This window comes from Haliotis rufescens, unplaced genomic scaffold, assembly GCF_023055435.1.
Source record: "Haliotis rufescens isolate VD_foot unplaced genomic scaffold, xgHalRufe1.0.p SCAF_9, whole genome shotgun sequence".
Classification (NCBI taxonomy): Eukaryota; Metazoa; Mollusca; class Gastropoda; order Lepetellida; family Haliotidae; genus Haliotis; species Haliotis rufescens.
This window is the reverse complement of record NW_025964383.1, coordinates 10,346,095-10,361,997: the sequence shown is the minus strand read 5'-3', so window position 1 is coordinate 10,361,997 and position 15,903 is coordinate 10,346,095. Positions and strand designations below refer to the sequence as shown.

The following is a 15,903-nucleotide window of genomic DNA, read 5'->3' as shown; positions in this document are numbered from 1 at the left end:
TGAAAATGATGTTTATGATAAATCTAATGATGTTTATGAAATATAAATGTGATGTGTATGAGGATCCTCGTGAACCGGATATGATGTATTCATAAGTTCAGAGAGAGAGAGAGAGAGCGAGAGAGAGAGAGAGAGAGCGAGAGAGAGAGAGAGAGAGAGAGAGAGAGAGAGAGAGAGAGAGAGAGAGAGAGAGAGAGAGAGAGAGGTGTGTGTTCATCTAATCTATGGTGAAGAACTTGAATGATAGTAAGGCTGTATTCCCTATTACTGTGCAGAAATGGTGAGGAAATGTACACCTGTCTGCAATATTCTGTCTATATCAAGACCAGTCTAGCTCAGTCTATGCTACATGTATCGGGAGCGATGACACCCGATCATTCAATGTAACCACCCGATCCTCATAATTCGCCTCTGAGAACAAACTCGCGATGAAGACAGTGTATTGAGGACATGTTCTGCCCTGGAAATCCTGCTGAGTAACTGCTTCGTCATGATCAGTTGTTGGAATATATCAACTGTTTTAATCAAGTATCCATGTCAGGTAACCAATTTCAATTTTGAGGTTAACTTCACTGTATTGTGGTGACTCAATTAAGGGTTTCATCAGAAACATTTGATCTCAACGTTTGGCGACAGATTTGTTTCTGTCTGTCAAGATCAAAGATTTGTATGAAAATACATGTTTTAGTTGCAGTATCCCCCGTTTCTTTCTCTTCCCTACCGCGTCACACTACACTCCGTTACTTGACGTGTCTGTATCTCCCACCATACACACGGATGTAAGCATCCGTCATGTCTGTATGTGATGGAACGAATCTGAGATCACGTGTACCATCTTCAAAACATTTATATCCAATGAAACAATAATCGAAATGACATTCTTCAGTGTTAAATTAAAAAAGATGATACATTTACTGAAGCTTTCATGAAATGGCTAAACCATTGGAGGCAATTCCTGCTTTACCGTGATTAATTTGTTTTTTGTGCTTAACCAACACGTGTATTGATGTCATATTTCCTTTATTTTCGCGATAACATGGACTTGATTAATTTCAAATATAGGGACGGCAGCAACATGGTAATGCCATCTATTCTTTTGATCTCGATTCTCTGAAATGCAATACATAAGGTGTCGGACAATGTCATGTGCCAGATCACTTTCGTCAGCTCACTGTTATCAACGTTGCTGCTGAAAAGTGTGTGGTTCAGGGGACGCAACTCGTGTTTTACTATATATATTTCATGAATTCGAATCTTATGGATTGCATTCTCGTTCGAGCCTGAAACTTGCACAGACGTAAATGTCCTAATCTGTCAAACTGCATAGTCTTGTATGGGGGTATAGGTTTTTTTACTTTGAATTCAGCTGATTTGACGACCACATTACCTTGGAACAAATATTGTTAGAATATCATATCATAATATCTTATTAACCATTGTTGATAGGCATTTTGGGGTGATGACGTGTACATTATACAACATGTAGAGTTTCAGTTACTACAGTGTTCAAAGTATGGGTCGCCATCAATGCTGAAATGATACAGATACAGATCGACTTATGCCCGAGTCACATATCCACCGATACTGGGAAAGATTAGTTAACGATGCCCGAAAAGACTGAAAATCGGCAAAATTGAGGCATACGCGACGGAGTGCCGGACGATCATCTGTGAGCATTGGCCATGTTTTTGACATCGGGAAGACCCGGTGGACACATCGGAAGGAAATAACTCGGAGTTATTTTCTTGCGGCGACCGGTGGTCCGCACCCCCATCGGTAATGGATCCGTGACACATCTTCCGGTAGCCCACCAGTGGCCCTCCAGGCACATGCCAGACCGCGAGGGAATCGGACAAGGTCATCTGCCGGGAATCGGTCAATACTCGGAATGTTCCCCTCCGGTGACCGGACGATTAAGCCAAGTATCGTAGGCAGTTTGGCAGGGTATAGGTTTTAACAGGCCTAGGACTATATATATATCCCATTGTGAGCGCCGTTGTTGTTCTCTCCGTCCGTGCCTCTCTCCACCCGCTGACCACCCAAGTGTCCAGCCCTCATCTCGCGTCAGCTTCACAACCCTCCCGATGCCTTTGTTCGACGGATATGATCACCGCTCTGCACCCTCATGGCTGGGTAGATTTCAGAAATTTACGTCAATTCAAAATTACACAAGTGAAGAAATTATTGACGTTTCCCCCCTATATTTATAAAAAAACTGCTTTAATTTGGTATGAAGGACTTCCATGAAAGGACAACATGACATGGCCTGAGCTTCAACAATCTTTTTGGCAATGGTATGTCCCCACGTCTATTCAGGTTATAGACCACAAGAATGATCTGATAGACAGAAAACAAAAAGAACATGAAGGTTTTTGCGATTTCCTTTATTCCATTCGTTATGAGGCATCTATTTTGAACTGTAACACTTATCAATTTATAAAGGACCACATTTTCAGAAATGCCCTCCCTCACATCATCCAGGTGATTCTTACCGGCGCCATCCCACGTTGCAGACATGGTACCGAGTGCTAAGGTAGAAGAGGACACACACAAAGAGGCTGACAAGGAGGGTATCATGTCTGTCATTACATCCCTCAAAGTTAAGTTGGAAAGAATACACAAGGAGCGACGCAACTCAACAAATTATTTCCCAAACCTTCCCCAAACAAGGCTTTCCCTCAACAAACCCTCCCGCTGGACTCCCCGACCCTTTCCACCCCACCACCTCCCATCTACCCACCCCCAGTGTACCATGCGCACATTCACCCAAACAAGTGCCTCCTCTGTGGGTTATACCACCTGAGTCCCCAGGAGTGTCGCCTCAATCCCCCCCCCCCCCCCCCCCCCCCCCCCCCCGTTAACTACTTTACCCCACTTAACGCTTTCATTGTACATGTATACAATTTTCTGTCCCTTTTCCTTTTCTCTCAGTTGTAGCATACACCTGTGTCTACATGTCCCGTCAACTGTGCCCCTTCCCGACATTTATTAATATGCGCTACCATATCTTAATTTGATTAGGGCGTTGTTTCACTACTATTTGATGTATGAACACGCGTGTTTCAAGTACGTCTGAGATCGGCTCGTAATGTTTGTCATGAGTAGTAGTGTAAGGGAAATATTATGCGCCTGAAATTGAAAATGATGTTTATGATAAATATAATGATGTTTATGATATATATTTATCATGTGTATGAGGATCCTCGTGAACCGGATATGATGTATTTATAAGTTCAGAGAGAGAGAGAGAGAGAGAGAGAGAGAGAGAGAGAGAGAGAGAGAGAGAGAGAGAGAGAGAGAGAGAATGATGGAAAGAATGGAATGAAATGATGTGATGTGTTACCTGTGAACAACTGTGTGTATTATTAGTGACGGTGTATTGGTACATGGCACCTTACCATGATTCCTGTAAAGCTCTATTTTTAATAAGACTTTCTACATCAGTGCTCAATGGAAACGTATTTGTGTAAACATGTTATTGGTACCTGCTGTATTTTATTTGTAATCCATGTACTTGACGTAATCTGGTGTTCATTAACACATTGTCATGTGCCGTCTGCTGTAGCAAAAGAAATTGGGTTCCACAACATATATCTCAGTCTGCTTTCATATTGTGAAAATATTGTTATTATTATACACTTTTATGGATTAATAATATACAGCTTACTGCGGACGTTGGTCAATTTAGAATGAATTTATCATTTAAACTGTGAATCAACCATGGTTGATGGTATTTCTGGATAATTTGTCACATCAGTACAATCTGAATGGTGTGTCTATGTTTTCACTTCTCTACTGTATTGATTTTCTAACGTTTCATGTTTTTAGTATTTAACTTGTATTAGGTATAGTATTTTAATCGCTACCTCATTCACAATGCTTTTAAGAAAGGGCGTATATCGTAGGCAGTTGGGCAGGGAATAGGTTTTAGCAGGGAGTATATATATATTTATATCTTATATATTCCTTGAGTTAAATAAGTTTAATATATGTAGATAAATATTCAGAGCACTACCCAATACATATTATAACAGCAGCTGGGCTATTATTACTATGGCTAACAGCACGGAGACGGAGTCATGTGCAGATTAGTGGCTCCTAATTAGCGCTAGAGAATGGCCGGTTGGCCACTGAAGCTTGACATTGTGGATGAGGTGCGGGAGGGATACTGCAGGCTGACCAGAGAGGTATCGTACTCCATACGTGGCAGCTGGTCAGTGATTTCACTGGTTAAAATTTCTGTTAGTCGAGGCTTGACCCTCGGACAGGGGCTAGGCAGGTTGGCCCTCTGACGCCTCTGATATGTTCCTGGCCATGTATGTCCCATTATCACGTGCACAATCGTGATGATACAGATGCTGTAATTATTATATCACAAATAAAGTGCTATTGAACCACGGATGGACTCCTGTGTTTGAAGAAGAACAGATATCCATAACATAACAGCCCGGGATACAAGTCAAAAGGTGACCAACCGGAGTCCGGGGAAGCATCGAGCAGGCGCCGAGCGGGTGTCATTCGTCGGACACCTGGAATGTTGGCGTGCCTGTTTCGGAGTGTATATTATGGGCTGAATTGGCTGAGCAGCATAGAATGTCTTCAGAATACCTGTCCCTCTACACACACTGAGACTGGCCTGGCTCCGTATGCAGTACGCGAGAGCCCGACACCGTCACAACGTGATCCTGGCAGCGCTGGTACAAAAACACGGTACAAAGAACGGCGAACACGAACTATGATCGGTCGGGCACTGAGCGGGCTCCTTTTAAAGCGAGCAACCATTTTTTTCCAAAATCCTTCGGGTATCTACCGATCATCTTTGGCTTCATGACCACTGCACCTGTGTGTCACAGATGTGGGCAAAAATCTGTGTCACGCCGGGGCATCGGTGAAACTCACCGATGCCCCCACATGGTCCGGCGACAGTTGTATGTATGTGACTGAGGCACAGGCATTAGAGAGTTTTGGAGACAACGGTAAGAGTGAAGTTTGTTTAACCTATTGTGTAGCCTACTGTGATCACATAGCATTTACGTCGCAATGAGCACTGCGATGTCATCATAGAGACGTTCTGCTTGGAAATAAACCTTCAAACTTTTGCTTCGTTTATTAAGGGGTGGTTACTGTATGTATGCAAGGGTTTGTTTATTGGCTGGTATCCTGGTTTTCTTAATTCAGGTAGAATACTCTCTCAAAACACTGCACTCAACCATGCTGCTTTACTCATTAACTTCTATAAGACTAAGGCGTTTGCGTTCAGGTTTGTCATGGTAGAATGTAGCTATTGAAATATTTATTATGCAGTAGCACTATGAACGGTATTAATGTGCAGGGCTTTTGATTGTCTGGCATCTGCGTCAGCCGAACAGTGACAGGTCAAAACGTCATAGGCCGCTTGCAGGCAGGGGAATAGCGAGCCACTGCAGCCATGGTTTTCAATGTAGCGCCCAGCACAATCACAAGGATATGGGTTCTTGTTCAGCAGCATGGGTCAACACGTAATCGGCAAAGGTCGGGACGACCAAGAGTAACCACCCCTGCTCAAGATCGCTACATCCGACTGCGCCACCTACGTGAAAGGACGACCACTGCCACCTCAACCGCATCCAAAATACCCGGACTGCGCAGAATCTCCGACCAGACCGTGCGAAACCGTTAAAGAGTAGCAGGTCTACTAGCAAGAAGTCCTGTTCGACGCGTCATATTGAGTCGACAACAAGGACTGTATTGGTGTCGTCAACACAGGGTATGGCCTGAACAGCGATGGAGAGATGTCTGATTCTGCGACGAATCAAGATTTCTCCTCCATCGAGGGGATGGAAGAGCACGGGTCTACAGACGTCGGGGAGAACGTTACGCTGGAAACTGCGTACAGGTTTTGCGGGGGTAGCGTTATGATGTGGGCGGATATTTCTCATCATGGCAGGGCAGGTTTGGGCCATATCCAGGGCAATCTTACGGCTCAACGATACATCAACGAAATTCTCCTATTGCAGCCACGTCCTCTCAATTGCAGCCAAAGGCAAACGTGTATTCCAGCACGCTAGATCACCTGTGGGATGAATTGGATAGACAGCTACGCCGACGTCAACCACAACCCCAGACGTTGCAGACGTTGCAGACGTTGGCTTTTGCGTTGCAGGCCGGGTGGGCTACCATTCCCCAGGATGTGATTCGCATACATTTCCATGGGTAGGAGATGTCAGACCGCTATCGATTCCAACGGGGGACAAACGCGTTATTGATGGTAGCTGACCTTCACCTTGGACGTTTCCTATGTACCGATAACTGGGATGACTACAATCACCAAGTGTTCTCTCCACCACATTTTGGTATTTTCTCACATCATTCAAATCTGGCGTTGCGTTTCTTTTTTTAGAGTATACATATATATCCAATATCATAAATCTTCCCTTTGTAACAGGAGTTAGATGAAGACATGAATTCACCACAAAGACATTGATTATTTAATAATAAGTAAATAATGAAGTGAGTAATATACGTTTACATCAAATTGCTTTAAGTTTATAGTAGGTGAGTGAGTAAGCGAATGAGCTCATACGCTAATCTGGCAATATTCCACCAAGATGAAACCGGGGCAAGTCAGAATTGGATTTCCCACACTGTACCCAACAAAACTAATACGATGCCGCAAATGTCCCACACACATACCTGTAAATATGTACATGTAACCACGATATATTACAAGTGTCGGGGCTCGTCTCTGCACCATTACTGAAATAAGTTGGAAATGTTATAAACAATTGATGATCCTCAAATTAATGGTATGCCTTCAAAACAACTTCCTCCATGGTCGGTTGGTTTCCTTTTTTTATCAAATATTCCGTAGTCAAGTTGAAACTCTCTGCATTGATATGTTTATGCATGGTTTTCCTGTATAACCTTTTCCAGACATTGCATCATCCAATTGGACAGGTTTCCGGAAAACCGATTGTCGTATATACAAAAATGAGCAAAAAGGATAGACCAATAACACAAGTCAATCTGATATTTGCATGTCTTTTATTGTCAAGCAAGGTTAAACTATGTGGCAGAATGTGTTTGCACGAAGAGAGTAACCGTTGTGCCAATCGTTTACGTATATATGCCATACGTGATGAGAACAGTGTTTTACTTTCGCCATTTGTTCACATCTAGAGTTGGCAAGTCGCAACAGGATAGTAGGGGATTTCTGAAAATGAATAAAAGGTGATGATGATAATGAAAGGTTCAGTCTCCCTTTTAATAATATTGAAATATTACTAAGTTACGGAATACCAAGAATAGCCTAACACATTCTACCTAAGAAAATCGAACCGGAGTCTTCAACTTGACGAGCGTACAATTTAACCATGGAACAACAAGCTTACGTTACCAGAAATACGTAAGAATGTTTGCAGTAGATTGTCAGAGTGTTGTGAACTAATTATTACAAAGATTATCACATATGTAGTACAGGAAGGAGATGTTTGTATGACCTCTAAAACACGTGATATTAATGAGTCATATAATTTTAATTTAAATGTTCAGATAGATCTGAATTTTACCTTTTCTTGGATTCCACATTGAATGCGTCCATCTGTATTTTGTTTATTCCGGAGTTTAAGCACAGAATCTTTGACAGCTTAACCCGTTTTATCTCCACTAGTTGTTCTGAAACGAAGTAAGGAGGATGCAATACCATCTATAGTTTATCATTTCCCAAATTTCTACCTTTTCTCATGTCAGAGAAGTGATATGAGATGAAATGGGCTTTGCAACGTTTCGTAAATACATCCCACTCAGCCTATTAGGCAGGGTAACAAGTACCTTGTTTGACATTGTTTCGTTTAACGCTGCCTCGGATCGAACCTCCGACCTTCTGCTCTCCGAACAGACGCCCTATCTTTAGGACCACGGAGGCGGTCATATGTCAGACAAGTGAGTTGATGTTAATGGAGGTTGTTAGTTTTCTGTTTGTTTTTATTTATTTATTGATTTATAATTTTTATACAAAAAAAAATTGGTGTGTGTGTGTGTGTGTGTGTGTGTGTGTGTGTGTGTGTGTGTGTGTGTGTGTGTGTGTGTGTGTGAGTGTTATTTTTTGTTTTTTTTTGGGGGGGGGGGGGGGGGGGGGGGGGTGTGTGTGTGCAATGTCTGCACATCGGCCTAGTGTTCTGATCCTTTTCTCAATGAAGATACGTAGAAAAAAATGGGTGGCAACGATGAAGCTTTCATATTATTATGGTATGAAGTTAAATATTAAAAACTAATAAGCCTAATTTTGAACATCTTTTCGATGCACTAAGTGTGCATAGACGAAAATAAGTCGTGTCATTTACCTGGAGTGAAGCCCTTGTTAGTGTTGGTGGTTTCATACCAAAAGGAATCACCAAACTTTATGTCGTGAAACTGTTGACCCATCAGACAAGCCAGCAGAGGTCCCATTGACCCGCCCTTCACTGGAATCTCTGACACGGCGCCGCTGAACACGTCAACATCACGCGGGTGACTAGAAAATAATGGACACACATCATTCAACATCTTCATGAGAAAAACGGTGAAATAACTTACATTTGGGAAGGCTGTTTGTGGAGATTTGTCTATAATCCATAGACACGAGGGCAGTGACATGTTTATACAATAAAACAATATCATGAACCGTTCATGTTTGTAAATGCAACAAATAGATTTAAATGTTGTACACATTCTGAACATATAATATATTCGACTTAAGGATTTTTGCACAATTCCTACCTGTAGGTACTCTTCAAAGCTGATGAAGCATTTCCAAAAACGGCAGTTTTGAAAGTGTCCAACTGTTTGAGGTTGCAAGCCTGACGGAAATCGTTGTAGGAAGGAAGACCATGATCACGACCCCTCTGGATGTTTAGTGATACGACGTCATGGCTGTTCTTGCCTGATGTTTCAAACAGATGGTCTGTCATCATGTCTGTGACAAAGCGGTCCACATTCTGTCTCTTCTTCTCCAAGATAGCCTCCAGGACTGCATCCAGGTCCCGTATCACTTCCGTCGGACTGTTAAACAACTTGGATATGGGCATCTTCCGACCATCTATGGTCAGGAACTTTGGGATTGTGGAGTGTCCGTATCTGAACGCAGCTGTCGCGAAGACATTAGCGATGGTCGGGTTTTGGGTGATGTCGTAGCTGTATGTGTCCGGTGTCAGTTTGAAGGTCTCCATTGCCTCAGATCCTAGGATGATTGGCAGCCATTCGGTATATGTGATGTGTTGTAACATGGCAGATACTATTTTCTTGGCCTCTTGAAACAGGATCTCATCAGGTGTGCCAGTAGGAAGAATAGAGGACAGTTCTCTGACGAGTCGATTGTGTTCCCTCATGAATATAGTGTGGAGGACGGTCAGGCCAGGGAACACATTGACGCGATCGTCACCTAACATTTGAAATATAAACATATATCATCTATATGTCATCAAATATCATCCAATAAATAATATTGTTATCAGTCCAAGTCGTTTGTAATATACTTCTAACCGCGACCTGACAAAGTATAACTATGAAACATATTGGGTTTTTTTCAGATGACATTTCCCATGAAAATAAATCATATATCAATCAACATTATCGCCATACAAATGTCATAATATCTAAACGTAGTTGTTGTTAAAAAAAACAGCAGTAAGTATTTACCTGCAGCAAAACACCAGTCAGTGGAATGTTCAAGACGGCAAATAGTTTCATTTGATTCGGGAAGAAGATCATCTCCCTTGGTCTTGAGGAAAGCTGTTTATATGAAGAGAGGTTAGAGTCAATAAATCTGATTAAGAAAGAGTTCTGACAAGAAAGATCTTTTTCAAACACGGAGAAGGCAATTTTTTTTTATATTTTATGGTCAGAGTCACTTTATCTGCGATTGTCACTGAAATGTTACTGTCACTGTGGTGAAACACCCGAGCAGGAATATGACGCTGACCACCTTAAACATATTCTGGCATTGGAACCCACGATCCTATGTTTCTGGCACGGCAAGAGGATAATACAATTTTCCATCTATTCGGACACAATGCCTTATCAGTGTCTATCCATCTAATCGCGTTCATAAGTATCCTCCGTGTAGGTTTCCAAAATGTAATTAATGTTTACTTAGTAAAGGGATGCTATTGATGAAGGTCCACTTACGGCCATGTCTGAGGTTGTTCAAATGTTCAATATTTAATCCATACACATTAGAGGCATCCAGAAAAGCTGTCAGTAGGTTGATCTGTTCCCGAGGATCTGTAAAACATATGAAAGCAACGTTGTATAGGATATAATAATATGCTTCACGAACACCCGCTGTCGCGATGACATTGTACAATGTGTTGTTTTTTTCTTTCTACATGTTCTGACTTATTCACTCACAAAGATATCCTCAAGTGGAAATCGAACTCCACATACTGTTCCCATATGGACAATCAAAGCTAGATCTTTCGTGTGACGAGCGAACGCTTTAACCATCGTGATACACGCCGCGCCAATATTTTTATTAAGACACTAAGGTACCATTAAAGATGGGCTTTCCCATTAAAGTGACTCTGTAATAATAATGTTGTGTTTGATCAAAGAGCACACATGCAACATTCAAACAACTCACTTCCGCATCGTGAAGGGGTTATATCACTTACTGATTCCTGGGGCGGCTGCTGATCTTATGAACTCCATGCAGCTCTTGTTGAAGTGACGGTCATTATCAGGGATTCTAATAGGAAAGCAGGGGCCGCTGAAAGGAGTACATGTAAGTTTAACAACTAATGTCGTGATACATTGTTTTGATGAAACGTTTCATGTGCTCATATTGAGTGTGTGTGAGAGTTGGGTTTAACGATTTGAGCCGATATTATCCACTGACGGAAACTGGATACATATATCGAACATTGAATTTTAGATTGTTCTTGTTACATTCATTATGAATTATAAATTGAATAATTGTGTGACAAGTATGACTAATTACCGATATGTGCGTCGTAAAAAACAAACTTGTATATAAAGGAGTTGGTCATTCACAATATGTTGTCATCAGTTTCTATGATCTACAGATTTTGTCAATATGTTCTTTTCTTGCCTAAGATGTCACAGTATCATTTGCACCATATAAATGAAACCCGTGTATATCCGGGGTAGAATAGGTCTTCAGCTTGCCGTAAAAGGCGATTATACTTGCCGTAAGAGGCGACTAACGGGATCGCGTGGTCAGGCCTGCTGACTTGGTTGATGCATGTCATCGTATCCCAATTACGTGGATCGATGCACATGGTGTCAATCAATAGATTGAGTGGTCCAGACTCGATAATTTACAGACCGACGTCATATAGCTGGGATGCTGAGTGCGGCGTTAAACAACAACGACAAAAAAACACTAATTATTGACACCATTTGTTAATTGTTCTACAAATTCTACACAGTTCCATTTCAATGTACTCACCCAGTTTCCACATCAGGGTGTTGAAAACCTGGTTCCAGACCTTCACAGCACTTTGTGGCGAGGTCATCTGGCGGGACAAAGAGAAGGCAACACTTAAATAGCACTCGTCTCAATATATAAATTATGATGCAATGTAGTTGAATCAGCACGATGAACTCAATACATGTACTATTAATTTAAAGTTAATTTGCGATAAGTGAAAATACATAAGTATAGCATCTTACCTGAATGGACGGGAGTTCCGGTCAAGTCGTGGTCAATAAACTGACCCCATTGCATCACCAACAGTGAGTTGTCACTTGTCTTTCGGCTGATGCTCCTGTGGACCCTTGTGCTGATCAGACGAGGACTGGGGAGACGCTTGCCATCTGAGTCGGTTAGTCGTGGTACAAAGGTTCCTGGGGGCGAGAATTATAGTTTAGACTGATCGGTTATGGAGCTTACTAAATCAACCTCAGATATAACGACATCAAAGGGACATTCAGACGCTATATAGACATGTTCACATGTATACCAGTATTTATAGTTTACCACATCTTGTCTGTTTATCATTTGTCATCACAATCGGCGTTAGCTCAGTGTTGACAAAGTAGTCATAATTCCAAACATAGATTGTCCACGTCAACAGGGGACACCAATAATGTAATGAAACATTGGGGTTTACAGTGTGACGAGCCAGCGCATTAACCACTCGGCTTCCCACCGCATTAACCACTCGGCTTACCCACCGCTAACCATCAGTCTGAGCACCGTTTGGAGGCTTTCCTGTTTGAGACTATTTCTGTTGGTTGATGTGAGTTACCCTACCATATTTGAAGACACTGTGTCTTAACCCGTTTACACATACCATCTTCATAGGCAGAAGCAAGGATTCTCTTAAAGGGCTGTTCCGTTGAACCCCATTGAGGCTCCCGTTCGTTGTTACACCTTCCATCAATCTGGCGGTAACGAGAGTTGTGTTCGCAGAGAGTGGAACGTCGTCTGCCGAAAATAAATAAAACGATAATAGAATGAACAATAACATCAATAATATTAATTAGGAGAAACGCATACTGTGTTTTCCATGTAGAGCAAGGTTACCTGTAAATTTCACCGCGCTAATTGAATTTGGACCCGAACGCGCCACCATGACTGAATTAAACCCGAAACCCTTTAGTTTTAGCAAACATATTGAGCGAAGCGGCATGGATTGAGTCTAGTGTTTTGAGTGGGTTGTCGAACTGAATTACGGAATCACCGACGACAGATACAAATCATGGCGCTCTATGTGCTCAAGTAGTTTGTTTTCTATATGCTCAAGTAGTTTGTTTACACCGTAATATTTCCATCGATTATTTGACAGGCATTGAATTAGCCATATGACTAAGGTAATTTAACATGAAGTGGGCACCACCAAATGAAAACTAAGCAAATCTTGTAAAGCTTTCGCCCATTGTGACGCAAAAGATATGACGTCACAGTCGTATGGTGGTGGTGAGGGAAGCGCTAATTCCAAGCTCTCTCTTGTCCGGAAAACTTAAAAATTAATGCATTCTCTTTGCAGATTTCTGTCGTGTTTTATACACGATATGTATTCCACGCATCCTTTGAATGTTGTTATGACCGCAACTTTGCAGTTTGTAACCTATGATCTATTTATTTAGATATGCCTACCAACAAAGACTGAAAAAAGTACTTTTCTGTGAATCACAGGGGGTTTATAGTGATTTGACAACCTCCGATTGACCAATCAGAATCGATTATTTTCCAAATTCATGGTAGAATAATATTTATGTGCATGTTTTTGCGTTAATCAATATGTCTACAGTTTGTCTTATCAGTCTTCCATTTTGCTATTTCTTGTTTTACTTAAAATCGTATACTGCCACAATATCTTAGATATACGAAATATACAACAGTGTGGAATTTGTTGATCGAATATTCCACTGGAGTGAGTGGATGTATAGACTGCCAGGCGGAAGCTGGAAGACATATATGTTTGGAAAATATCTGTGTGGACCGAACTTTGCAGTGTATACTCTATGCTCCTAAAGGGAGGGGGGTGGTCGGTACCCACCTTCTAGTCGGTCCATTGTTTTTCTTCTTTGACTTTTTGTTGACGCTGATCTGACCTGTTTCACTCGAGTCAGCAAGCGTGCACGTTACAAGGTCTGTTGTGTCGTGATCTAGAAAAGGAAGGATGACATATTACGCTAATAAAATAGAGCTCCACACAGGTATGGTTGATACATACTTTCCATTTCTTCCGAAAAATAATAAAACAAATAAGAAACTAGTTCAACCGTGATATGGGCGGCGGGGCGGCCTAGTGAGTAAATTGTCCGTTTCCCCCGACCATGATCTTTACACGGGAATAAATGTGTTATCCATACTGTGTGTGTTGGTGTTACTGAAGTATTGGCGAAAATGGCGAAGAACGTTACTTCTTTTCTCTACGTGAGTTTCACGCTCTATACAGAAACGAGGGGGCACGGGTGGACCAGTCGTCTAAGGCGCCGCGATTCTGTGTGCAGAGTTGCGTCCCTTGGGCACGCCAGAAACCTGTGATTGTGGGTTCGAATCCCGGTTCGCCCCAATCATGTTTCTAGGTTTGTCAGCACCATACCCCAGCTCGTGGGTTTCACCGAAGTGGTAAACGTCTTAGACCTGCATCACTTCGGGCTTTCCTCCCACACTAAGCTGACATGCCGCGATATAACTGGAATAATGTTAAAAGCGACGTTAAACCTAACTCACTCACTATACAGAAACGTGGCCAATATTACAGCATTACTCCAATATAAATATTGCTATCCGATTGGTTGCAACATGTTTTTCAATGACATTGGCAATCTTCTGAACTTGTTGCGTTCAAATCTTTTTTTCTGTATAATTATTTTTATAAGTACGCTGTACACTGTTTACCTGCTGTCCCCCTGACAGTCTTGGCCTCAGTACCTCGTATCGGTGTCGGCAGCTCTGTCACAACATTACCCCCTCTCTTCTCATCCATCCCCCTTTCCTCCGGGGCTTCACCCGAAGAGGCTGCACTCACTGTAATAGAAACAACACAATAGGATTCATCATGATCAATGCTGGTGACAAAGGCGACGTCAGTCCCACAAGATTAATGTGTATGAAGTTGGAAGTCTTAAAAATGTATTCCCCCAAAAAAGGTTACCAAAGTGAAGATACATCTGCCTCTTTGTTTATTTTTTTGTATAGATATATAGTGTCGCAATGGAACTAACATCCCCATGTACAGGAAATCCATGTGCGAACATAAGAGTCCATGGCAAGTACTTACGTTCATTCAGCAAGCGCTCAAATAAAGATACCTGTAAAATAATAGAAACAAAGTGAATTATATAACACATAAACTACTTTCTACTGCCAGCATTTTCCATCAATTTTGTGTATTGCCTATACGAGCAATATGGTTGCGAGTAACTTTGGACTCATGAAGGTTTTTTTAATATGTTTAATAGCATTGAAAGTGACATTATACACAACGTGTAATGCTAGATCAATCATCAACTCGGGCAATTCCACCCAGGTATGCTCTATATACGGGTTCGGCAGTCAGGTTGCCTTGTGGTTAAAGTGTTCACTCGTCACGCCGAAAACCCGGACTCGAATCCCGACATGGTTACAATGTGTGAAGCCCATTTCTGGTGTCCCCTGTCGTGATATTGCTTGAATATTGCTAAAAGCGGCATAAAACCAAAGTCACTCACTATATACGGGTAGAGAAAACTATCAATGGTGCTGATCTCAGTATGAAATAATGGAGTATATTCAGGCAAAAAACAAGAACGTCAAAATGTCCATGGCATTATTATATACCTACTCAATCATCAAACAGTGATGCGTTATTACTGTTTCAAGCTCCGTATATTCATACCTGTAGTTGACAATATGTCCTGGTTGCATTGTATGCATACCTGGAATATGTAAACATGGATACGTAAAATAACCATGTATACAAGAAACATGCATGTTACCTTTCCATCATCGTATCCGCCATACGTTAAAGAACAGAAGCAAGCAATAAGCAGCCAAGTCCCTTTCATGGTGTATGCTCCGTGTAATAGTGATCTCTTGAAGTTCAACGTCCACTTGTTGCTACCCAAATTCGGTGACGGAATGGTGTTCGACGAAAATGCATCGGCCTATATATCTACATCGACGATAATCCTTTAATCAGTGAATAATAAGATAAGCCATTTAGTCTTAAATGTCCGAAATTAAATGGTTCAATCTAATTAAGTCATGGACTCTGTTTAAGTTAAACCGAGTTACTAAGGAACAAACTTAAGCGTGAGGATTTGTGCGAGTGGGTATAAAATAGCGGCCCAATTAGGTACTTGCATCTATATGAGTTTTCAAAGGGTGTTCATTACAGTAATTTCAATCTGTTTTGTAAGTGATCACTTAATCCACCGAAATTAGCATTAAACGCTTATTCTCTCAACGGATGCGTCTCATTTATTTCTATG

General features: G+C 41.6%; 1 protein-coding gene and 1 long non-coding RNA gene across 2 annotated transcripts; both read right to left on the bottom strand.

Annotated features, from left to right (window-relative positions):
- Positions 1-7,023: 7,023 nt before the first annotated feature.
- Positions 7,024-13,665, bottom strand: LOC124122769 (myeloperoxidase-like). Its single transcript, XM_048391084.1, has 12 exons — positions 13,659-13,665; positions 13,482-13,590; positions 12,273-12,406; positions 11,650-11,823; positions 11,426-11,492; positions 10,629-10,723; positions 10,144-10,239; positions 9,655-9,747; positions 8,737-9,397; positions 8,322-8,491; positions 7,548-7,653; positions 7,024-7,192 (listed from the first exon to the last, which is right to left on the bottom strand). Exons 1-12 carry the CDS (start codon positions 13,663-13,665, stop codon positions 7,132-7,134), a joined length of 1,773 nt encoding a protein of 590 aa, XP_048247041.1. The 3' UTR covers positions 7,024-7,131.
- Positions 13,666-14,334: 669 nt separating this feature from the next.
- Positions 14,335-15,543, bottom strand: LOC124127945. Its single transcript, XR_006860091.2, has 3 exons — positions 15,409-15,543; positions 14,712-14,742; positions 14,335-14,458 (listed from the first exon to the last, which is right to left on the bottom strand). It is a non-coding gene; the product is annotated as an uncharacterized LOC124127945 (long non-coding RNA).
- Positions 15,544-15,903: the final 360 nt, after the last annotated feature.

What these genes read in the sequence shown, in the direction of transcription:
- LOC124122769 (XM_048391084.1), bottom strand. An exon ending in GAACAACCTCAGACATGGCC is followed by an intron (nt 9,748 to 10,143) that starts GTAAGTGGACCT and finishes TCATATAAACAG; the next exon opens with CTTTCCTCAAGACCAAGGGA. An exon ending in AATGTGGAATCCAAGAAAAG is followed by an intron (nt 7,193 to 7,547) that starts GTAAAATTCAGA and finishes ATTCATTTTCAG; the next exon opens with AAATCCCCTACTATCCTGTT.